The sequence below is a fragment of the Ascaphus truei genome, chromosome 4 (assembly GCF_040206685.1).
Source record: "Ascaphus truei isolate aAscTru1 chromosome 4, aAscTru1.hap1, whole genome shotgun sequence".
NCBI lineage: Eukaryota > Metazoa > Chordata > Amphibia > Anura > Ascaphidae > Ascaphus > Ascaphus truei.
Window position 1 is genome coordinate 1,040,428 of NC_134486.1, and position 25,063 is coordinate 1,065,490.

At 53.2% G+C, this 25,063-nt stretch overlaps 1 protein-coding gene across 10 annotated transcripts in view; it reads left to right on the plus strand.

Annotated features, from left to right (window-relative positions):
- The first annotated feature begins 9,291 nt into the window (after positions 1 to 9,291).
- The window catches only part of KHK (ketohexokinase), a 61,795-nt gene continuing 46,023 nt past the window's right edge, over positions 9,292 to 25,063 (plus strand). For 2 of the 10 annotated variants that reach the window (XM_075595146.1, XM_075595145.1), the window contains exons 1-2: positions 9,421 to 9,439; positions 13,825 to 13,937. In XM_075595146.1, the coding sequence (XP_075451261.1) occupies positions 13,846 to 13,937 (92 nt within the window). In that variant the 5' untranslated portion in view covers positions 9,421 to 9,439; positions 13,825 to 13,845. Of the gene's footprint in view, positions 9,523 to 13,824; positions 13,938 to 25,063 lie in introns of all 10 variants that reach the window. The other 8 variants (XM_075595148.1, XM_075595139.1, XM_075595143.1 and 5 more) reach the window with 8 other exon arrangements.

Sequence of the window (25,063 nt, forward strand, 5' to 3'; positions counted from 1 at the left end):
GAACCCCAGAAGGCTTACTTTGATCTAGAGCCAGCCGAAGCTAACGTCTATGCAAAATTGAAGTTCGAGATCCTCGCCCGCCTCGGCGTAACCACGGCTGTTCGTGCCCAAAGGTTTCACGCATGGTCCTTCACGATGGATAAAGCCACCCGAAGCCAGATGTATGACCTCATCCACCTCGCCCGGAAGTGGCTACAACCCGAGATCAACTCAGCAAGCCACATCGTGGAACGGTTGGTCATGGACCAGTTCTTGAGGAAACTTCCCTCTGCCTTACGCCGTTGGGTCAGTCGGAGTGACCCCCACAATGCGGATGAGCTTGTGGCCCTTGTAGAAAGGTACAGTGCAGCAGAAGAGCACCCGCAACCCACAGTCGTGGAGCAACCCCACTATCCGAGGTTCCAGGACTCTTCCAGAGACGGTAAAAGGGTACCGGGGTTAAGGGGCGCTGAAGAGCGGCGACCACCTTCACGCCGCTCCAGCAACAGTGGTTCGCACACTAAGGGCAATAGCCAACATGGGGAGCCGGGAAAAGGCTCTAAGTGGGACACAGACTATGTACCTAAATGTGTAAATTGTCATGAGAGGGGCCACACAAAAAAAATCTGCCCACTAAATGATGAGCCCATGCAATGCAACAGCGTGGAACCTTATTCGCTCTTGTCCCAATGTATGGGCCCTAGCCCAGAGGACCCCTTGAATAACCATCTGTGGGCATTTGTAAAGGTTAATGGTAAGAGGGTTCGGGCACTTCTTGACTCTGGGAGTATGGTCACACTAGTGTCCGAATACCTATTGCCCATTAAGAAGAAACAGGTAAACAGTTCACAAAGAGTGGCAATTTGTTGTATACATGGGGATAATCATGAATATTCCACTGTTGATGTTTTTTTTTAAACAGAATTTGGTTCTTTAGATTTCAAGGTGGGTGTTGTACCCAAACTGGCACATGATGTGTTAATAGGGACCGACTTTCCCCATTTTCTAAAAATGTGGTCCCCAGCTCAGAATAGCGCCCAGAGTTCAATAGCAGACCATAACGAAGTGTTAGAAGAAACAAATCCTTTCCCTTTTTCAGAAATGGAGGTTGACGAGGGCCCAAATAAGAAGGGGGAAAAGGAGGAGTGCTGTGAAATTCCCTTCCCCATCACTACTTTGGTAGGGTATACCCCAAATCAAGATGTTGATCAGGCACTTACCACCCCAGTACAGGATAAGACCCTCGCTGACCTAGAGGTCAGTCCTGGGAGTTTTAAGAAGGCCCAGTGGGAGGACCCCACATTAGCGGTAGCAAGGGGAAATATACGGGACCAGAATAGTACTCATGGCCAACCAGATAGGTCACTTGCTTACCCCTACTTCGAGGTAGAGAACGACCTAGTATATCGGGTTGATAAAAGAAAATCAGTTACAACTAAACAATTGTTGGTACCACGGACATTCCGTAACGTAGTATTACACCTCGCACATAGTCATCCATTGGGGGGACACCTAGGGGTGGAAAAGACAAAAGAAAAGGTTCTCCGAAGCTTTTATTGGCCTGGGGTTCTGGCAGAAATTACAAACTATTGTTCCTCATGCCCAGAATGTCAGATCACCGCCCCGTTCAAAGCATACCGCAGCCCATTGGTACCCCTTCCCATAATAGAGGTACCATTTGACCGGATTGCTATGGATCTAGTAGGACCCCTAATAAAGTCTGCTAGGGGACATCAGCATATATTGGTAATATTAGATTATGCTACCCGATATCCGGAGGCAGTTCCCCTACGTAGCACCTCTGCTAAAAACATAGCAAAAGAGTTAGTACTTCTGTTTTCCCGGGTCGGAATTCCTAAAGAGATCTTATCTGACCAGGGAACACCATTTATGTCCCAAGTAACAAAAGAGCTATGTAAACTCCTAAAAATCAAGCATCTCAGAACCTCAGTCTATCATCCACAAACAGATGGTTTAGTGGAAAGGTTCAATAAAACCTTAAAGAGCATGTTACGCCGGGCGGTCGATAAGGATGGGAAAAACTGGGACTGTTTGTTACCATCCCTGTTATTTGCCATTAGGGAAGTTCCCCAGTCATCCACAGGCTTCTCCCCGTTTGAACTATTGTATGGCCGACATCCAAGGGGCTTACTGGATATAGCCAAAGAAACTTGGGAACACGAGGTTACCCCTTACAGAAGTGTAATAGAGCATGTTGCCCAAATGCAGGACCGCATTGCTGCAGTCCTACCCATAGTGAGGGAACACATGGAGAAAGCTCAAGAAGCACAAAGGAATACGTATAATAATGGTGCTAGGGTCAGAATTTTTTTTCCAGGTGATAGGGTACTAGTTCTGGTTCCCACCGTGGAGAGTAAATTCCTTGCTAAATGGCATGGGCCATATGAGGTCTTGGAAAGAGTGGGAGAAGTAAATTATAGGGTAAGGCAGCCAGGTAGGAGGAAACCTGAGCAAATTTACCATATTAACCTACTCAAGCCCTGGAAAGATAGAGAGGTCTTGTTAACCCTAGTACCCCCAGGTCCGTCAGAGAATCAAGAAACTGACCCAGAGGTTAGCATAGCTGAAACACTGTCCGTGCATCAGAAACGAGAGGTCCAGAGTTTAGTGAGAAGGAACAAAGAAATCTTCTCTACACAGCCAGGTAAAACTAACGTAATTAAACATGACATAGTCTCTGAACCGGGGGTCCGAGTTAACCTTAAACCGTACCGAATCCCAGAGGCCAAGAGAGAGGCTATAAGTTTAGAGGTTAAAAAAAATGCTAAAACTAGGCGTAATTGAGGAATCCCAAAGTGGGTGGAACAGCCCTATAGTTTTAGTCCCAAAGCCAGACGGTACAACAAGGTTTTGTAATGACTACCGGAAACTAAACGCGGTGTCAAAATTTGATACTTATCCTATGCCCAGGGTGGATGAACTTGTAGAGAGACTGGGCAAAGCCCGATATCTCACAACCCTAGACCTAACAAAAGGGTACTGGCAGGTTCCCCTCACAGAAAGGGCAAAAGAAAAAACAGCCTTCTCAACCCCAGACGGCCTCTTTCAATATAAGGTGTTGCCTTTTGGCTTACATGGAGCTCCCGCCACATTCCAAAGAATGATGGATAAAATTTTAAAACCACATGTTCGGTACGCTGCCGCCTACCTGGATGATGTGGTAATCCATAGTGAAGATTGGCAGTCCCACCTTCCAAAGGTCCAAGCTGTGCTCGACGCAGTTCGGTCTGCTGGACTAACTGCTAACCCCGCTAAATGCACTATTGGTCTGGAGGAGGCCAAGTATCTGGGGTATTCTATTGGTAGAGGGTTACTCAAACCACAAACACTCAAAGTAGAGGCGATACAAAATTGGCCAAGGCCAGTCACAAAAAAACAAGTAAGGACCTTTTTGGGGTTAATTGGCTACTATAGGAGGTTTATTCCCACTTTTGCAACTAAGGCAACCCCACTAACCGACCTCACAAAAGCAAGAGGACCGCTAATGGTAAAGTGGTCCCCCGAAGCCGAACAGGCCTTTAGAAGCCTGAAAGAAGCTCTCTGTGCCCAACCAGTGTTGGTCACACCTGACTTCTCCAAAGAGTTCGTAGTCCAAACCGACGCATCTGAGGTAGGGCTGGGGGCGGTACTCTCCCAGGAGTCTCAAGGGGAGGAGCACCCCATCCTTTATTTAAGTAGGAAACTAAATCCCCAGGAGAAAAATTACTCCATAGTCGAGAAAGAGTGTCTCGCAATAAAGTGGGCTGTAGAGACACTCAAGTATTATCTGTTGGGGAGAAAGTTCCGATTGGTCACAGATCATGCACCCCTTACCTGGATGTGTCAAAATAGGGAGAAGAACGCTAGGGTGACCAGGTGGTTCCTAAGCCTACAGCCCTTTAAATTTTCTGTGGAACACAGGTCGGGGCACAAACATGGCAATGCCGACGGGTTGTCAAGGATGCACTCCCTAATATCCATGGTCGCTCACCCCTCGAGGTCTGAGCTGGGGGGGAGGATATGTGACAGAAACCAGGGGTTGGTAATAAACTCCATATACAGGGCTCCCAGGATACTGAACAGTTTCTGTCCTGTCTAAGCTGAACAGGGCAGCCTCGTGGTACAGGCACTCCATTCCACAGTTTGTCTGCTGCCTGTTTTCTGTCACCTGTCATGCTGATTAGAGTTCAGGTATATAAGACCTGTTTCCTGTTTCCTCTGGGCCCCGCCCAAGAGCCTGGAAGGCTGCTGAACTGCAGAGGGGTGAGAAAGCCTCTTTCCCAAATCGCTTCATTCATTCTGTTAGTTTGTCTAAAGACTGCAAAGGTACTTATTTTGTTGGTGGAAGTGGACAAGCCACTTCCAACTCTGAGTCAGGGACATCTAAGTTTAAGTTATCGCTCAGACGAGCAGCTTTTTGTTTGGCTTTGTTTTCTGTTTAAACTGTGGCAGTCTCAGTGCCTGGGACTGAATAAACCAGGCATAGCCTGTTTAAAGGAACAGTACGTGACGTCTCATCATTTAACCTACCCTAAAAGACCGTGTTCTAACAGTCCCGGACAGACGGCGGAGCCCCGGAGTAAGCCGTTTGTCACAACCCCCACACACACTGACTGACCCACCCACACCCCCCCACACACTGACTGACCCACCCACACCCCCCACACACTGACTGTCCCCCCCACATCCCCCCGCTCACTGACTGACCCACCCACACCCCCCCACACACTGACTGACCCACCCACACCCCCCCGCACACTGACTGACCCAACCACACACCCCCCACACACTGACTGAGCACACTGACTGACCCACCCACACCCCCCCGCACACTGACTGACCCCCCTACCACCCGCACACTGACTGACCCCCCCACACACCCCCACACACTGACTGACCCACCCACACCCCCACTCACACTGACTGACCCACCCACACCCCCCCGCACACTGACTGACCCACTCACACCCCCCCGCACACTGACTGACCCACCCACCCCCCCGCACACTGACTGACCCACCCACACCCCCCCACACACTGACTGACCCACCCACACACTGACTGACCCACCCACACACTGACTGACCCACCCACACCCCCACTGACTGACCCACCCACACACCCCCACACACACACTGACTGACCCCCCCCCCGCACACTGACTGACCCACCCACACCCCCCCCACACACTGACTGACCCACCCACACACTGACTGACCCACCCACACACTGACTGACCCACCCACACCCCCACTCACACTGACTGACCCACCCACACACCCCCACACACACACTGACTGACCCCCCCCCCCCCCCCGCACACTGACTGACCCACCCACCCCCCCCCGCACACTGACTGAGCACACACTGACTGACCCCCACCACACACTGACCCCCCACACCCCCACTCACACTGACTGACCCACCCACACACCCCCACACACTGACTGACCCCCCCCCCCGCACACTGACTGAATGCACACTGACTGACCCCCCCCCCCCTGCACACTGACTGACCCACCCACCACCACCGCACACTGACTGAGCGCACACTGACTGAGCACACACTGACTGACCCCCCCCGCACACTGACCCCCCACCCCCCCTGCACACTGACTGACCCGCACACTGACTGACCCACCCACCCCCTTCGCACACTGACTGACCCACCCCCCCCCCCCCCGCACACTGACTGACCCACCCACCCCCCCCCCGCACACTGACTGACCCACCCCCCCGCACACTTACTGACCCACCCACACCCCCCCGCACACTGACCCACCCACCCCCCTTGCACACTGACTGAAACCCGCACACTGACTGAACCCGCACACTGACTGACCCCCCCCGCACACTGACTGACCCCCCCACACACCCCCGCACAATGACTGACCCACCCACACACCCCCGCACACTGACTGACCCACCCCCTCGCACACTGACTGACCCACCCACACCCCCCGCACACTGACTGACCCACCCCCACACACACTGACTGACCCACCCACACCCCCCGCACACTGACTGACCCACCCACACCCCCCGCACACTGACTGACCCACCTACACCCCCCCGCACACTGATTGACCCACCCACCCCCAGCACACTGACTGACCCCCCCACACACTGACTGAAAGCACACTGACTGACCCACCCACACACCCCCACACACTGACTGACCCACCCACCCCCCGCACACTGACTGACCCCACCCACACACCCCCGCACACTGACTGATCCACCCACACCCCCCTACACACTGACTGACCCACCCACACACCCCCACACACTGACTGACCCACCCCCACACACACTGACTGACCCCCCCCACACCCCCCGCACACTGACTGACCCACCCACACCCCCCCGCACACTGACTGACCCCCCCACACCCCCCCGCACACTGACTGACCCACCCACACCCCCCCGCACACTGATTGACCCACCCACCCCCAGCACACTGACTGACCCCCCCACACACTGACTGAAAGCACACTGACTGACCCACCCCACACACCCCCACACACTGACTGATCCACCCACACCCCCCTACACACTGACTGACCCACCCACACCCCCCCACACACTGACTGACCCACCCCCACACACACTGACTGACCCCCCCACACCCCCCCCACACTGACTGACCCACCCACACCCCCCCCACTCAAACCCCGGGCGCCCATGGCCCATCATCGTATTACATTTTCTTCCATCTTTCTTTTCAATATTATTATCCAACCTTTACAACAAACAGTCACCTATTGTTCCACGATTTATAAATAATACTACCTATTACGCATTTACATCCCGGGCAACGCCGGGTCTCTCAGCTAGTACTTTTAATACAAATAGAAATGTATCGATAGTCTCTTGTATCCTATAGGTTCAATAATGATACGTATGTCCTGTATTCTGCTAACCATTAATGTAATGATAGGTTATGGGCTGAATATACCCTTACTCCAATCTCCTGCTTCTTTCTAGCTATTGCACATATCTCCATGTATATAATTTAGTCATTTATATTTGCCATTTTTTATGGTTTGGGGTTAATGATTAATTGATTTTTTATTTGAATTCACTTATGTTGTGGCATATATGCAGGGGGGGGGGGGTTACTGACTGGGGTAGCAGTTATCAACTTATTGGTTGGTCTCTGTGGTTTTGGTATCAGCCGGTTCTCAGCTGGGACGCTGATTACTGCTGGCTAAGCTGGAAATGCCTGTATGTAAAGCTGTTTTAACCTGCATGCACCACTCTTTGATAAAGCGCCAGTGAGGCGGGAAACGTGTCAGAGGTGCCTTTGTACTTTTCTTTGGATAATATGCCTCAATAAATTTGATTTTATCTTTTACGATCCTGCCTCTAGTTCTCTCAATTTGCAGTGCTCTCCGGATCATCTTTTGTCCTCTTTGATACGGCTTACCAGCGGGAAGCACGCCAGGGTCGCAAGACCAGCAGAGCCGAAGCACTGCAGTGCGTCTCCGTGAGTACACTACCTGTTACCCATTCAGGGGGTTATGGACATTTTAATACTGTGATTACTAGCTTGGATCTAGAGCTGCGGGCTAATATATACCTGTCACGGTAGGCCAGGACGCTTAACACCATTTATATGTAAGGGATGAGTCAATAGGCAAAACAAGGCAGTGAAATAAAATTAGGTTTCTTTGCAGAAGACCTCGGAAATACAAAATACAAAAATATACACATTTACTGGGGTCTGGGGAATGAGATCTACCTTCCCTGGGTGCAGGACGCCTGCTTGCATGGGCTCACCCTGATCAGAACATTGTTCCGTATGTCCTGGTGTCACTGCGCATACGCGGCACAGTCTAATATGGTGGCGCCCTTTATCGGGTGCCGCCGGGAGCCTACAGAGATCCGATCGCCTCTCCTAGCTTCCACAACCCACCCCGCACCCGCGCACCTCCACCCCCGTGCACCTCCACCCCCAGCAACGCAGGGGGTAAAGGGACCAACGGGAGCCAAGGTGGACCTGGCCACATTTAAAATATCGTTTGTGATATCTCATATCCCCCCTACTACTTTCTGGGGCAGTCCACATTGATTTAAACCAATTTATAAGTAAATCGTTCTTTATTGGGGATCCTTTTCCTTTGGGTCACATGAGGTAGCTTATGAGTCCAGTATGGACGGGAGATACTTATTTCTAAAACTTCTATATTTCTCATTTGAGGTCCGCTCCCTTGTGTTGGAGAATAGGGTGTATGACTTCTCCACTTTGTTATTTACTTATTCATTTATTTTTATTTTTGTAGTGTTAGGTAGTATTATGTTAGGCACCATACTGTGTTACATATTTTTATTTTAATATAGGAGTTGTGCACACTGTTACACGCACATTGTTACACGGACACTGGTACACGCACACTGTTACACGCACACTGGTACACGCACACTGTTACACGCACACTGTTACACGCACACTGTTACACACACATTGTTATATACACATTGTTACACGCACACTGTTACACGCACACTGTTACACGCACACTGTTACACGCACACTGTTACACGCACATTGTTATATACACATTGTTATATACACATTGTTACACGCACACTGGTACACGCACACTGTTACACGCACACTGTTACACGCACATTGTTATATACACATTGTTATATACACATTGTTACACGCACACTGGTACACGCACACTGTTACACGCACACTGTTACACGCACACTGTTACACGCACATTGTTATATACACATTGTTATATACACATTGTTACACGCACACTGTTACACGCACACTGTTACATCTCCTGAATAATTCCCAGTGACATTTCATGTCCGGTGATTTTGTCACTTTATTTGGTTACATTTATAGTTTGTTCTCTGCAGTGAGATTTAATTACAGTGCAGTATGGTCTGTGAGCTCTAGGTGGCGATAGAGTTATATGTATAACACACGGTGAGATCTCAGAGCGTTCTCTGGTTGCTATGACGCTGTCTCTAGACGCTTTCTCTGATCACTTCCGGGTTGGAGGTGACTAACACTGACTGGTTGCTATGACGCTGTCTCTCTGGACGCTTTCTCTGATCACTTCCGGGTTGGAGGTGACTGTAACACTGACTGGTTGCTATGACGCTGTCTCTCTGGACGCTTTCTCTGATCACTTCCGGTTGGAGGTGACTGTAACACTGACTGGTTGCTATGACGCTGTCTCTCTGGACGCTTTCCCTGATCACTTCCGGGTTGGAGGTGACTGTAACACTGGACTGGTTGCTATGACGCTGTCTCTCTGGACGCTTTCCCTGATCACTTCCGGGTTGGAGGTGACTGTAACACTGACTGGTTGCTATGACGCTGTCTCTCTGGACGCTTTCCCTGATCACTTCCGGGTTGGAGGTGACTGAAATACTAATGGTTGCTATGACGCTGTCTCTCTGGACGCTTTCCCTGATCACTTCCGGGTTGGAGGTGACTGTAACACTGACTGTTCCATTAGATCACTTCCTGGTTCCAATTTGCAGTTTGAAGGATTAGAAATGAGATAATCTCAGGTATTGTGAGAAAGTCACAGCTCTTATCCCGAACTTTAATAATATAGAAGAGAACCAAAACAGCGGAGGGGAGAGCCTGCAGACAGACACAGGGAGGGGAGAGTCTGCAGACAGACAGACACAGGGAGGGGAGAGCCTGCAGACAGACAGACACAGGGAGGGGAGAGCCTGCAGACAGACAGACACAGGGAGGGGAGAGCCTGCAGACAGACAGACAGACACAGGGAGGGGAGAGCCTGCAGACAGACAGACACAGGGAGGGGAGAGCCTGCAGACAGACAGACACAGGGAGGGGAGAGTCTGCAGACAGACACAGGGAGGGGAGAGTCTGCAGACAGACAGACAGACACAGGGAGGGGGAGAGTCTGCAGACAGACAGACAGACACACAGGGAGGGGAGAGCCTGCAGACAGACAGACACAGGGAGGGGAGAGCCTGCAGACAGACAGACACAGGGAGGGAGAGCCTGCAGACAGACAGACAGACACACAGGGAGGGGGAGAGCCTGCAGACAGACAGACACACATACCGACAGACAGACACAGGGAGGGGAAAGCCTGCAGACAGACAGACAGACACAGGGAGGGAGAGCCTGCAGACAGACAGACACAGGGAGGGGAGAGCCTGCAGACAGACAGACACACACAGGGAGGGGAGAGCCTGCAGACAGACAGACACACACAGGGAGGGGAGAGTCTGCAGACAGACACACAAGGAGGGGAGAGCCTGCAGACAGACAGACACAGGGAGGGGAGAGCCTGCAGACTGACAGACACAGGGAGGGGAGAGCCTGCAGACAGACACAGGGAGGGGAGAGCCTGCAGACACACAAAGGGAGGGGAGAGCCTACAGACAGACAGACACAGGGAGGGGAGAGCCTACAGACAGACAGACACAGGGAGGGGAGAGCCTGCAGACAGACAGACACAGGAGGGGAGAGCCTGCAGACAGACAGACACACGGGAGGGGGAGAGCCTGCAGACAGACAGACACAGGGAGGGGAGATCCTGCAGACAGACAGACACAGGGAGGGGAGAGCCTGCAGACAGACAGACACAGGAGAGGTGAGAGCCTGCAGACAGAAAGACACAGGTAGGGGAGAGCCTTCAGACAGACACAGGGAGGGGGAGAGCCTGCAGACAGACTGACACAGGGAGGGGAGAGCCTGCAGACAGACAAACAGACAGACAGACATACAAAGGGAGGGGAGAGCCTGCAGACAGACAGACACAGGGAGGGGAGAGCCTGCAGACAGACAGACACAGGAGGGGAGAGCCTGCAGACAGACAGACACAGGGAGGGGAGAGTTTGCAGACAGACAGACACAGGGAGGGGAGAGCCTGCAGACAGACACAGACAGACAGACATACAAAGGGAGGGGAGAGCCTGCAGATGAGACAGGGAGGGGGAGAGCCTGCAGACAGACAGACACAGGGAGGGGAGAGCCTGCAGACAGACACAGGAGGGGAGAGCCTGCAGACAGACACAGACAGACAGACAGACAACCAAAGGGAGGGGGAGAGCCTGCAGACAGACACAGGGAGGGGAGAGCCTGCAGACAGACACACAGGGAGGGGAGAGTCTGCAGACAGACACAGGGAGGGGAAGAGCCTGCAGACAGACAGACACAGGGAGGGGAGAGCCTGCAGACAGACAGACAGACACAGGGAGGGGAGAGCCTGCAGACAGACAGACAGACACACAGGGAGGGGAGAGCCTGCAGACAGACAGACACAGGGAGGGGAGAGCCTGCAGACAGACACAGGGAGGGGAGAGTCTGCAGACAGACAGACACAGGGAGGGGAGAGCCTGCAGACAGACAGACACACAGGGAGGGGAGAGCCTGCAGACAGACAGACACAGGGAGGGGAGAGCCTGCAGACAGACAGACACAGGGAGGGGAGAGTCTGCAGACAGACAGACACAGGGAGGGGAGAGTCTGCAGACAGACAGACACAGGGAGGGGAGAGCCTGCAGACAGACAGACACAGGGAGGGGAGAGCCTGCAGACAGACACACAGGGAGGGGAGAGTCTGCAGACAGACACAGGGAGGGGAGAGCCTGCAGACAGATAGACACAGGGAGGGGAGAGCCTGCAGACAGACAGACACAGGGAGGGGAGAGCCTGCAGACAGACAGACACAGGGAGGGGAGAGCCTGCAGACAGACAGACACAGGGAGGGGAGAGCCTGCAGACAGACAGACACAGGGAGGGGAGAGCCTGCAGACAGACAGACACAGGGAGGGGAGAGCCTGCAGACAGACAGACACAGGGAGGGGAGAGCCTGCAGACAGAAAGACACAGGGAGGGGAGAGCCTGCAGACAGACACAGGGAGGGGAGAGCCTGCAGACAGACTGACACAGGGAGGGGAGAGCCTGCAGACAGACAGACAGACATACAAAGGGAGGGGAGAGCCTGCAGACAGACAGACACAGGGAGGGGAGAGCCTGCAGACAGACAGACACAGGGAGGGGAGAGCCTGCAGACAGACAGACACAGGGAGGGGAGAGTTTGCAGACAGACAGACACAGGGAGGGGAGAGCCTGCAGACAGACACAGGGAGGGGAGAGCCTGCAGACAGACACAGACAGACAGACATACAAAGGGAGGGGAGAGCCTGCAGACGACACAGGGAGGGGAGAGCCTGCAGACAGACAGACACAGGGAGGGGAGAGCCTGCAGACAGACAGACACAGGGAGGGGAGAGCCTGCAGACAGACACAGGGAGGGGAGAGCCTGCAGACAGACACAGACAGACAGACATACAAAGGGAGGGGAGAGCCTGCAGACAGACACAGGGAGGGGAGAGCCTGCAGACAGACAGACACAGGGAGGGGAGAGCCTGCAGACAGACAGACACAGGGAGGGGAGAGCCGGCAGACAGACAGACACAGGGAGGGGAGAGTTTGCAGACAGACAGACACAGGGAGGGGAGAGCCTGCACACAGACACAGGGAGGGGAGAGCCTGCAGACAGACACAGACAGACAGACATACAAAGGGAGGGGAGAGCCTGCAGACAGACAGACACAGGGAGGGGAGAGCCTGCAGACAGACACAGGAGGGGAGAGCCTGCAGACAGACAGACACAGACAGACAGACATACAAAGGGAGGGGAGAGCCTGCAGACAGACACAGGGAGGGGGAGAGTCTGCAGACAGACAGACACAGGGAGGGGAGAGTCTGCAGACAGACAGACACAGGGAGGGGAGAGCCTGCAGACAGACAGACACAGGGAGGGGAGAGTCCTGCAGACAGACCACTGGGAGGGGAGAGCCTGCAGACAAACACAGGGAGGGGAGAGCCTGCAGACAGACAGACACAGGGAGGGGAGAGCTGCAGACAGACAGACGCAGGAGGGGGAGAGTCTGCAAGACAGACACAGGGAGGGGGAGAGCCTGCAGACAGACAGACACAGGGAGGGGAGAGTCTGCAGACAGACAGACACAGGGAGGGGAGAGTCTGCAGACAGACCACACCTGGAGGGGAGAGCCTGCAGACAGACAGACACAGGGAGTGGAGAGCCTGCAGACAGACAGACACAGGGAGGGGAGAGCTCTGCAGAACAGACAGACACAGGGATGGGGAGAGTCTGCAGGACAGACACACACAGGGAGGGGAGAGCCTGCAGACAGACAGACACAGGGAGGGGAGAGTCTGCAGACCAGACAGACACAGGGAGGGGAGAGCCTGCAGACAGACAGACACAGGGAGGGGAGAGCCTGCAGACAGACAGACACAGGGAGGGTAGAGCCTGCAGACAGACAGACACAGGGAGGGGAGAGCCTGCAGACAGACAGACACAGGGAGGGGAGAGTCTGCAGACAGACAGACACAGGAGGGGAGAGCCTGCAGGACAGACACAGGGAGGGGAGGCTGCAGACAGACTGACCTGGAGGGACGCTGCAGACAGACCGACCGGGATGGGGAGTCCTGCAGACAGCCAGACCCATCAGGGAGGGGAGAGCCTGCAGCACAGACACAGGGAGGGGAGAGCCTGGAGAGCCTGCAGACAGACAGACACAGGGAGGGGAGAGCCTGCAGACAGACAGACACAGGGAGGGGAGAGCCTGCAGACAGACAGACACAGGGAGGGGAGAGTCTGCAGACAGACACAGGGAGGGGAGAGCCTGCAGACAGACATAGGAGGGCTGAACGTGTTAAACAGGTGAAAGGTTAAAGTTTGCTAACACAACATGATCACAGTACAAGGTTCACTTTCCAGCAGGTCTAGTGTTTGCAAAGTCAGCGCCACAGTGAGAGATTAGGACACTGTCCAGAATTCTCTCTGTATCCCGCAGGGTGGGAAGAGGAGGAGAGCCATGGGGGAGAAGCACATTCTCTGCATTGGATTAGTCTGCCTGGACATCATCAGTGTGGTGGATAAGTACCCAGAGGAGGACTCGGACAGCAGGTAAGTGACCTGGCACTCATACCCAAACCTAACAGTACACAAGAGGAGACCGCCTAAAACTCCAAATATTCAGCGTCTGCTCCGATATTAGAGGCGCAGGTACAGGTTGGGGGTCCCTGCTCAGATATTATTTATTTATTTATAAAACGTGTTACCAGGAAGTAATACATTGAGAGTTACCTCTCGTTTTCAAGTATGTCCTGGGCACAGAGTTAAGACAAATAATACATGGTTACAAATACAGTTACATAATGAGCAGGGTATACATTATATACAAGACATTGCGTGCACAGTTACAGATAATATATATTATGGACGTATGAGACAGTTACAGACCAGATTAAAATGTGTTAGATTTGAAAGAACTTAGACTGGTGGTGGATGTGAGAGTCTCTGGTAGGTTGTTCCAGTTTTGGGGTGCACGGTAAGAGAAGGAGGAACGTCCGGATACTTTGTTGAGTCTTGGGACCATGAACAGTCTTTTGGAGTCTGATCTCAGGTGATAGGTGCTGCATGTGGTAGGGGTGAGGAGCATGTTCAGGTAGCTGGGTAGCTTGCCCAGAAAGTATTTGAGGGTGAGACAGGAAAGGTGAACTTTGCGCCTAGACTCTAGTGATGACCAATCTAGTTCTTTGAGCATTTCGCAGTGATGTGTGTTGTAGTTGTGTAGCCAGGTTCCCCCCCTTGTACTTACTGCCGTTCGCAGAGAGGTGTAGAGGCATGGTAGCGAGCAGCGCGCCATCACAGGAATACAGCCGGTTGCCGGGAACGCGTGCGGGCCGTTGCTAAGGCCGCTGTCGTGTTGTTAAGGTCACGGCGGCTTGAAGTGCAGGGCGCCGCCATCATTGCTCGGCAGAGTTGCGCATGCGCAAAAAAGGAGTGTACGCGAACCCTAGCCTTCCAGGGAGGCTCTAGGAAGGGACTACAAGTCCCATGAGCCTCTGCGCACCCCACGTGACGCCAGGGAGCCAATAGGGCTGGAGTATCTCCCTGCACAGAGGGATTGATACATTTCGCGGGCTCTGAGCACGTTAGTTAGTCGGCGCCAGGAGCAGCTAAGGGAAGGAGGTAGGGTGCAGGAGTCAGTGACTCTCTGCACTAGGCCTGCAGCCCCTTAGGCCCCAGATAGCCCTAAGTCACTACAGCTGAGTATTGTAGGGACCGGCCCCAGTCAGGGACATTGCCCCTTACTATACAGAGTCCATAAGAGACACAGCCGACGCTGCGCGTCCATCCAGAGGTTTGGGCCTATACCTCCGCTGCCTTGCAGAGGCCTCCCGGGTGGGATCACCCCGGATGTTGGTTTCGGTGTTCTTCCGTCCGCGGATCCTTTGTGAAGTTCCGTTGCAGGCCCGAGCACTGGAGTGCTCGGCAGGTAACTCCGTTCAGCAAGTGCACCAACGATATTGCTTATTATTGTTACGGGACTAGTGACTGCGCAGTCACATATGTTTTCTCCCTCAAAGGGTGCGGACAGATTATGTGCGGTTAGGGACACGGGGTGGGATCACCCGGTGTAAGGGGGAGCGTTTTGCCAGACGCAGTATTCAGTGTCCCCTCAAGGGAGGGACACCTGTTGATTGTTGTTAACCATTGTATATGCAGTAAAGCCAGTTCTGTTCTGCCACTGTTTGCTCAATGGGATTGTTTCCTGTGAGGGCCTTCTCCCACTCCGTTGGGATCCCTCCCAGGTGGAGGCGTTGCACCACGAGATCGTAATATATGCATGTTCCCCAGGCTCCGCAGCGGAGACTTAGGTTCCTGAGAGCCACACAGTTTACACAGCACGGTAGTAGCGTCAGTATTCACAGGGAATACCCGTTACAGTTGCATTGGAGAACAAAACGACAAATTGAATTGTAGAGGGTGTCAAGTTTGCTAAGGTGGGTTTGAGGACCCGAGCCATATACTATGTCTCCATAGTCAATAATTGGCATTAGCATCTGCTGTGCGATACGCTTTCTGACCAGGAGACTTAGGGAGGATTTGTTCCTGTAAAGTACCCCTAGTTTGGCATAGGTCTTGGTTGTCAGGGTATCAATGTGCATCCCGAATGTTAAGTGGGAGTCAAGCCATATGCCCAGGTATTTAAAACTAGTGACAGGTGTTAGGGTGGTTATGAAACAAAGAAAAGCCCGGGCGCTCCCTGATTAAGTTCTTAAGAACAGGGGCAATGTAACAATGAAATTTACAACCTTATAAATAAAGTTCCCCTCTGGTTCGTCTTCTTGTCCTATGGCTCAGACCCCAATAGGGTCCTTATCCAGGATCCTTATTAGTACAGGGATATAGAGAGAGAAAGGGGGAGCACAGGTTGAAGAATGTGGGGTATCTAGAGTATCTGAATAGATATTTATGGGTGTGTTTGAAAAATATATAATCAATCACTTACACGGCCTTGTGTAAATGCTCTCACAGCAAGGTTTACTTGTCTTGATGTTCCCTTGGTCGTTTGCCTTCTTCTTTTCAGGACTTGGTTTTCTTTCTGGATGTCTTTAGCAGTCCTCGGCTTACTTTGAGGATGTCTCCCTCGGAGTCAACAGATTAAAAACAGTGGTTTAGAGGGGAATACAGACAGTATTTAATAAAGTCCAAAAAAAAAAAAAAGAATATTTATATAAAGGCAGTAAATACTGCCGGTACTCACACGGGCTAGTGTGAGTACAATCCTAGGGGAAGGTATCTTTTTATCCGAAGTTTGTCTTTACACGTAGTGGTCTATAGGTATACTGAGGGTCAGGTGTGTAATGATATATACAAGTCAAATGATACTCACACGGCCTTGTGTGAGTAAATGCACATCAAGGTATCTTTATCTTGATAGTCCCCGTTTTCTTCTTGTTCGGTTCTTGATCTTCTTCCTGTTTTTCCTTGGTGGTCTTCGATTTCTAGTGTGATAATCCCCCTCGGTGTGAACAAATTGAAAAACAATTGTTAGTGGGGAATTAACAACACAATTCTGTGATAACCCACTAGAAAAGCCCGAGCAGATATGTAAAAGCAGCAAAATGCTGCAGGCACTCACACGGGCAAGTGTGAGTGCAATCTTAGGGGAAGGTATCTTTTTTTCTTTTTTTTTGGTGTCTTTAAATCTGGTGCCCTGTAAGGGTAATGGCGGTCTGATAAGTATAGATCTATAAAAATAAAAATAAAAATGATACTCACACGGCCTTGTGTGAGTAAATGCACATCAGGGTATCTTTGACTTCTTTATAATACTGACAGTATTAATCTCCTAGTGCCAGTGTAGGTAGATAACCCCTTCCTGGTGTAGATGCAAAATTGAACACTGTCACGATTTTCGTGGGCTACAACAAAATTTATTAAAGAAAGCTCTAAAAACAAAACATGTATAAAAACAATTAGAAAAATGCATTAAAAGAAAAAGCCAGCCGTCTGAAAGAAATTGCTTGTGGGTCTCGTGGAGCGCAGCTAACTTGCTCCGCGTCCGGATGTAGTGCTGCCTCCTCTCAGATCCACTCCTAGACGGTGGCTGTGCTGGGTCAAGATTGCCTAGTGGTCAGAGCAACGCGTTTCGACTTTTGGTCTTCCTCAGGCACCTTGATGTGCATTTACTCACACAAGGCCGTGTGAGTATCATTTGACTTGTATATATCATTACACACCTGACCCTCAGTATACCTATAGACCACTACGTGTAAAGACAAACTTCGGATAAAAAGATACCTTCCCCTAGGATTGTACTCACACTAGCCCGTGTGAGTACCGGCAGTATTTACTGCCTTTATATAAATATTCTTTTTTTTTTTTTTTTTGGACTTTATTAAATACTGTCTGTATTCCCCTCTAAACCACTGTTTTTAATCTGTTGACTCCGAGGGAGACATCCTCAAAGTAAGCCGAGGACTGCTAAAGACATCCAGAAAGAAAACCAAGTCCTGAAAAGAAGAAGGCAAACGACCAAGGGAACATCAAGACAAGTAAACCTTGCTGTGAGAGCATTTACACAAGGCCGTGTAAGTGATTGATTATATATTTTTCAAACACACCCATAAATATCTATTCAGATACTCTAGATACCCCACATTCTTCAACCTGTGCTCCCCCTTTCTCTCTCTATATCCAGGGGTTAGAGTGGTGTTAGTGTTGGTTCTAATCAGGAGCTCAGTCACTGAAAGCTTTACAAATTTAGTCTTGGTCCCAAATACCATTGTTACAGTCTTGTCAGTGTTTAAAAACAGTTTGTTTTGGGAAATCCAGTTTTCGAGTCTGAAAGAGTCAGACTGAAGTATGTGTTGAAGGTCAGAGAGGCTATGGCTGTGTGCATATAGGATTGTGTCATCTGCATACATGTGTATTGAGGCTTCCTGACAAGCTGTGGGGAAGATAATTGATGAACACTGAGAAGAGTAGGGGCCCCAGAACAGAGCCTTGCGGGACACCACAGGTGATATCCAGGGGGTTGGAGTTAGAGCCTGAGATGGACACATGTTGGGATCTTCCTGATAGGTAGGACTGAAACCAGTTTAAAGCATGCTTCCCTATTCCAGAGCTCTGGAGTTTGTTAAGCAGGATAACATGATCAACTGTGTCAAAAGCCTTTGCAAAATCTAGGAATACTGCACCAGTGAGTTGTCCCCGTTCCATTCCACACTGGATCTCATTGCAAACTTTTAGCAGGGTAGTTACGGTGGAGTGTTTGGGGCGAAAGCCAGATTGGAATTGGCTAGGGAAATTTGTCTTGGTATAGTAATCGCTTAATTGGGAGTGGACACATTTTTCCATGACTTTGGATAGGATTGGGAGAAGGGAGATTGGCCTGTAGTTTGAGACAGTGTTTTTGTCCCCACTTTTGAAGATATCACAAGTACAGGTGGGGGGTCCCTGCTCAGATATCACAAGTACAGGTGGGGGGTCCCTGCTCAGATATCACAGGTACAGGTGGGGGGTCCCTGCTCAGATATCACAAGTACAGGTGGGGGGGTCCCTGCTCAGATATCACAAGTACAGGTGGGGGGGTCCCTGCTAAGATATCACAGGTACAGCTGGGGGGGTCCCTGCTCAGATATCACAAGTACAGGTGGGGGGTCCCTGCTCAGATATCACAGGTACAGGTGGGGGGGTCCCTGCTCCGATATCACAGGTACAAGTGGGGGGGTCCCTGCTCAGATATCACAGGTACAGATGGGGGGGTCCCTGCTCAGATATCACAGGTACAGGTTGGGGGGGTCCCTGCTCAGATATCACAGGTACAGGTGGGGGGGTCCCTGCTCAGATATCACAGGTACAGGTGGGGGGTCCCTGCTCAGATATCAGGTACAGGTGTGGGGGGGTCTCTGCTCAGATATCAGGTACAGGTGGGGGGGGTCTCTGCTCAGATATCAGGTACAGGTGGGGGGTCCCTGCTCAGATATCACAGGTACAGGTGGGGGGTCTCTGCTCAGATATCACAGGTTCAGGTGGGGGGGGGGGGGTCCCTGCTCAGATATCACAGGTACAGGTGGGGGGGGGTCCCTGCTCAGATATCAGGTACAGGTGGGGGGTCTCTGCTCAGATATCACAGGTACAGGTGGGGGGGTCCCTGCTCAGATATCACAGGTACAGGTGGTGGGTCCCTGCTCAGATATCACAGGTAGAGGTGAGGGGTCCCTGCTCAGATATCAGGTACAGGTGGTGGGTCCCTGCTCAGATATCACAGGTACAGGTGGGGGGTCCCTGCTCAGATATCACAGGTACAGGTGGGGGGTCCCTGCTCAGATATCACAGGTACAGGTGGGGGGTCCCTGCTCAGATATCACAGGTACAGGTGGGGGGGGTCTCTGCTCAGATATTACAAATACAGATACAAGGGAGGGGTTTCTGCTCAGATATTACAGGTACAGGTGGGGGTGTCCCTGCTCAGATATCACAGGTACAGGTGCAGGGTCACTGCTCAGATATTACAGGTACAGGTGGGGGGTCCCTGCTCAGATATCACAGGTACAGGTGGGGGGTCCCTGCTCAGATATCACAGGTACAGGTGGGGGGGGGGTCCCTGCTCAGATATCACAGGTACAGGTGGGGGGTCCCTGCTCAGATATCACAGGTTCAGGTGGGGGGGGTCCCTGCTCAGATATCACAGGTACAGGTGGGGGGGTCCCTGCTCAGATATCACAGGTACAGGTGGGGGGTCCCTGCTCAGATATCACAGGTACAGGTGAGGGGTCCCAGCTCAGATATCACAGGTACAGGTGGGGGGGGGTCCCTGCTCAGATATCACAGGTACAGGTGAGGGGGGTCCCTGCTCAGATATCACAGGTACAGGTGAGGGGGGGTCCCTGCTCAGATATCACATGTACAGGTGAGGGGGGGTCCCTGCTCAGATATCACAGGTACAGGTGGGGGGTCCCTGCTCAGATATCACAGGTACAGGTGGGGGGTCCCTGCTCAGATATCACAGGTACAAGTGGGGGGTCCCTGCTCAGATATCACAGGTACAGGTGAGGGGTCCCTGCTCAGATATCACAGGTACAGGTGGGGGATCCCTGCTCAGATATCACAGGTACAGGTGGGGGGTCCCTGCTCAGATATCACAGGTACAGGTGAGGGGTCACTGCTCAGATATCACAGGTACAGGTGGGGGGGTCCCTGCTCAGATATCACAGGTACAGGTGGGGGGTCTCTGCTCAGATATCAGGTACAGGTGGGGGGTCCCTGCTCAGATATCACAGGTACAGGTGGGGGGTCCCTGCTCAGATATCACAGGTACAGGTGGGGGGTCCCTGCTCAGATATCACAGGTACAGGTGGGGGGTCCCTGCTCAGATATCACAGGTACAGGTGTGGGGGGGTCCCTGCTCAGATATCACAGGTACAGGTGGGGGGGGGGGGGGTCCCTGCTCAGATATCACAGGTAGAGGTGAGGGGTCCCTGCTCATATATCACAGGTACAGGTGGGGGGGGTCCCTGCTCAGATATCACAGGTACAGGTGGGGGGGGGTCTCTGCTCAGATATCACAGGTACAGGTGAGGGGTCCCTGCTCAGATATCACAGGTACAGGTGGGGGGGGTCCCTGCTCAGATATCACAGGTACAGGTGGGGGGTCCCTGCTCAGATATCACAGGTAAAGGTGGGGGGGGTCCCTGCTCAGATATCACAGGTACAGGTGAGGGGTCCCTGCTCAGATATCACAGGTACAGGTGTGGGGGGGTCCCTGATCAGATATCACAGGTACAGGTGGGGGGGGGTCCCTGCTCAGATATCACAGGTACAGGTGGAGGGGTCCCTGCTCAGATATCACAGGTAGAGGTGAGGGGTCCCTGCTCAGATATCACAGGTACAGGTGGGGGGGTCCCTGCTCAGATATCACAGGTACAGGTGGGGGGTCCCTGCTCAGATATCACAGGTACAGGTGAGGGGTCCCTGTTCAGATATTACAGGTACAGGTGGGGGGGGTCTCTGCTCAGATATCACAAGTACAGGTGGGGGGGGTCCCTGCTCAGATATCACAGGTACAGGTGGGGGGTCCCTGCTCAGATATCACAGGTACAGGTGGGGGGTCCCTGCTCAGATATCACAGGTACAGGTGGGGGGGGTCTCTGCTCAGATATCACAGGTACAGGTGGGGGGGGGTCTCTGCTCAGATATCACAGGTACAGGTGGGGGGGGGTCCCTGCTCAGATATCACAGGTACAGGTGGGGGGTCCCTGCTCAGATATCACAGGTACAGGTGAGGGGGGTCTCTGCTCAGATATCACAGGTACAGGTGGCTGGTCCCTGCTCAGATATCACAGGTACAGGTGGGGGGGTCCCTCCTCAGATATCACAGGTACAGGTGGGGGGTCCCTGCTCAGATATCACAGGTACAGGTGGGGGGTCCCTGCTCAGATATTACAAGTACAGGTGGGGGGGTCCCTGCTCAGATATCACAGGTACAGGTGGGGGGTCCCTGCTCAGATATTACAAGTACAGGTGGGGGGGTCCCTGCTCAGATATCAAATACAGGTGGGGGGTCCCTGCTCAGATATCACAGGTACAGGTGGGGGGTCCCTGCTCAGATATCACAGGTTCAGGTGGGGGGTCCCTGCTCAGATATCACAGGTACAGGTGTGGGGGGGTCCCTGCTCAGATATCAGGTACAGGTGGGGGGGTCCCTGCTCAGATATCAGGTACAGGTGGGGGGGTCCCTGCTCAGATATCACAGGTACAGGTGGGGGGTCCCTGCTCAGATATCACAGGTACAGGTGGGGGGTCCCTGCTCAGATATCAGGTACAGGTGGGGGGGTCCCTGCTCAGATATCAGGTACAGGTGGGGGGGTCCCTGCTCAGATATCACAGGTACAGGTGGGGGGTCCCTGCTCAGATATCACAGGTACAGGTGGGGGGTCCCTGCTCAGATATCACAGGTACAAGTGGGGGGGGGGGGGTCCCTGCTCAGATATCACAGGTACAGGTGGGGGGGTCCCTGCTCAGATATCACAGGTACAGGTGGGGGGGTCCCTGCTCAGATATCAGGTACAGGTGGGGGGGTCCCTGCTCAGATATCACAGGTACAGGTGGGGGGTCCCTGCTCAGATATCAGAGGTACAGGTGTGGGGGGGTCCCTGCTCAGATATCACAGGTACAGGTGGGGGGTCCCTGCTCAGAAATCACAGGTACAGGTGAGGGGGGGGGTCCCTGCTCAGATATCACAGGTACAGGTGGGGGGTCCCTGCTCAGATATTACAAGTACAGGTGGGGGGTCCCGGCTCAGATATCAGGTACAGGTGGGGGGTCCCTGCTCAGATATCACAGGTACAGGTGGGGGGTCCCTGCTCAGATATCACAGGTACAGGTGGGGGGTCCCTGCTCAGATATCACATGTACAGGTGGGGGGGTCCCTGCTCAGATATCACAGGTACAGGTGGGGGGTTCCTGCTCAGATATCACAGGTACAGGTGGGGGGTCCCTGCTCAGATATCACAGGTACAGGTGAGGAGTTCCTGCTCAGATATCACAGGTACAGGTGGGGGGGTCCCTGCTCAGATATCAGGTACAGGTGGGGGGGTCCCTGCTCAGATATCACAGGTACAGGTGGGGGGTCCCTGCTCAGATATCACAGGTACAGGTGGGGGGTCCCTGCTCAGATATCACAGGTACAGGTGGGGGGTCCCTGCTCAGATATCACAGGTACAGGTGTGGGGGTCCCTGTTCAGATATTACAGGTACAGGTGGGGGGGGTCTCTGCTCAGATATCACAGGTACAGGTGGGGGGGGTCTCTGCTCAGATATCACAGGTACAGGTGGGGGGGGGTCCCTGCTCAGATATCACAGGTACAGGTGGGGGGTCCCTGCTCAGATATCACAGGTACAGGTGGGGGGTCCCTGCTCAGATATCACAGGTACAGGTGGGGGGGGGTCTCTGCTCAGATATCACAGGTACAGGTGGGGGGGGTCTCTGCTCAGATATCACAGGTACAGGTGGGGGGGGGTCCCTGCTCAGATATCACAGGTACAGGTGGGGGGGTCCCTGCTCAGATATCACAGGTACAGGTGAGGGGGGTCTTTGCTCAGATATCACAGGTACAGGTGGCTGGTCCCTGCTCAGATATCACAGGTACAGGTGGGGGGGTCCCTCCTCAGATATCACAGGTACAGGTGGGGGGTCCCTGCTCAGATATCACAGGTACAGGTGGGGGGTCCCTGCTCAGATATTACAAGTACAGGTGGGGGGGGTCCCTGCTCAGATATCACAGGTACAGGTGGGGGGTCCCTGCTCAGATATTACAAGTACAGGTGGGGGGGTCCCTGCTCAGATATCAAATACAGGTGGGGGGTCCCTGCTCAGATATCACAGGTACAGGTGGGGGGTCCCTGCTCAGATATCACAGGTTCAGGTGGGGGGTCCCTGCTCAGATATCACAGGTACAGGTGTGGGGGGGTCCCTGCTCAGATATCAGGTACAGGTGGGAGGGGTCCCTGCTCAGATATCAGGTACAGGTGGGGTGGTCCCTGCTCAGATATCACAGGTACAGGTGGGGGGTCCCTGCTCAGATATCACAGGTACAGGTGGGGGGTCCCTGCTCAGATATCAGGTACAGGTGGGGGGGTCCCTGCTCAGATATCAGGTACAGGTGGGGGGGTCCCTGCTCAGATATCACAGGTACAGGTGGGGGGTCCCTGCTCAGATATCACAGGTACAGGTGGGGGGTCCCTGCTCAGATATCACAGGTACAGGTGGGGGGTCCCTGCTCAGATATCACAGGTACAAGTGGGGGGGGGGTCCCTGCTCAGATATCACAGGTACAGGTGGGGGTGTCCCTGCTCAGATATCACAGGTACAGGTGGGGGGGTCCCTGCTCAGATATCAGGTACAGGTGGGGGGGTCCCTGCTCAGATATCACAGGTACAGGTGGGGGGTCCCTGCTCAGATATCAGAGGTACAGGTGTGGGGGGGTCCCTGCTCAGATATCACAGGTACAGGTGGGGGGTCCCTGCTCAGAAATCACAGGTACAGGTGAGGGGGGGGGTCCCTGCTCAGATATCACAGGTACAGGTGGGGGGTCCCAGCTCAGATATTACAAGTACAGGTGGGGGGGTCCCTGCTCAGATATCAGGTACAGGTGGGGGGTCCCTGCTCAGATATCACAGGTACAGGTGGGGGGTCCCTGCTCAGATATCACAGGTACAGGTGGGGGGTCCCTGCTCAGATATCACATGTACAGGTGGGGGGGTCCCTGCTCAGATATCACAGGTACAGGTGGGGGGTCCCTGCTCAGATATCACAGGTACAGGTGGGGGGTCCCTGCTCAGATATCACAGGTACAGGTGAGGAGTTCCTGCTCAGATATCAGGTACAGGTGGGGGGGTCCCTGCTCAGATATCAGGTACAGGTGGGGGGGTCCCTGCTCAGATATCACAGGTACAGGTGGGGGGTCCCTGCTCAGATATCACAGGTACAGGTGGGGGGGTCCCTGCTCAGATATCACAGGTACAGGTGGGGGGTCCCTGCTCAGATATCACAGGTACTGGTGGGGGGGGTCCCTGCTCAGATATCACAGGTACAGGTGGGGGGGTCCCTGCTCAGATATCACAGGTACAGGTGGGGGGTCCCTGCTCAGATATCACAGGTACAGGTGGGGGGTCCCTGCTCAGATATCACAGGTACAGGTGGGGGGGGGTCCCTGCTCAGATATCACAGGTACAGG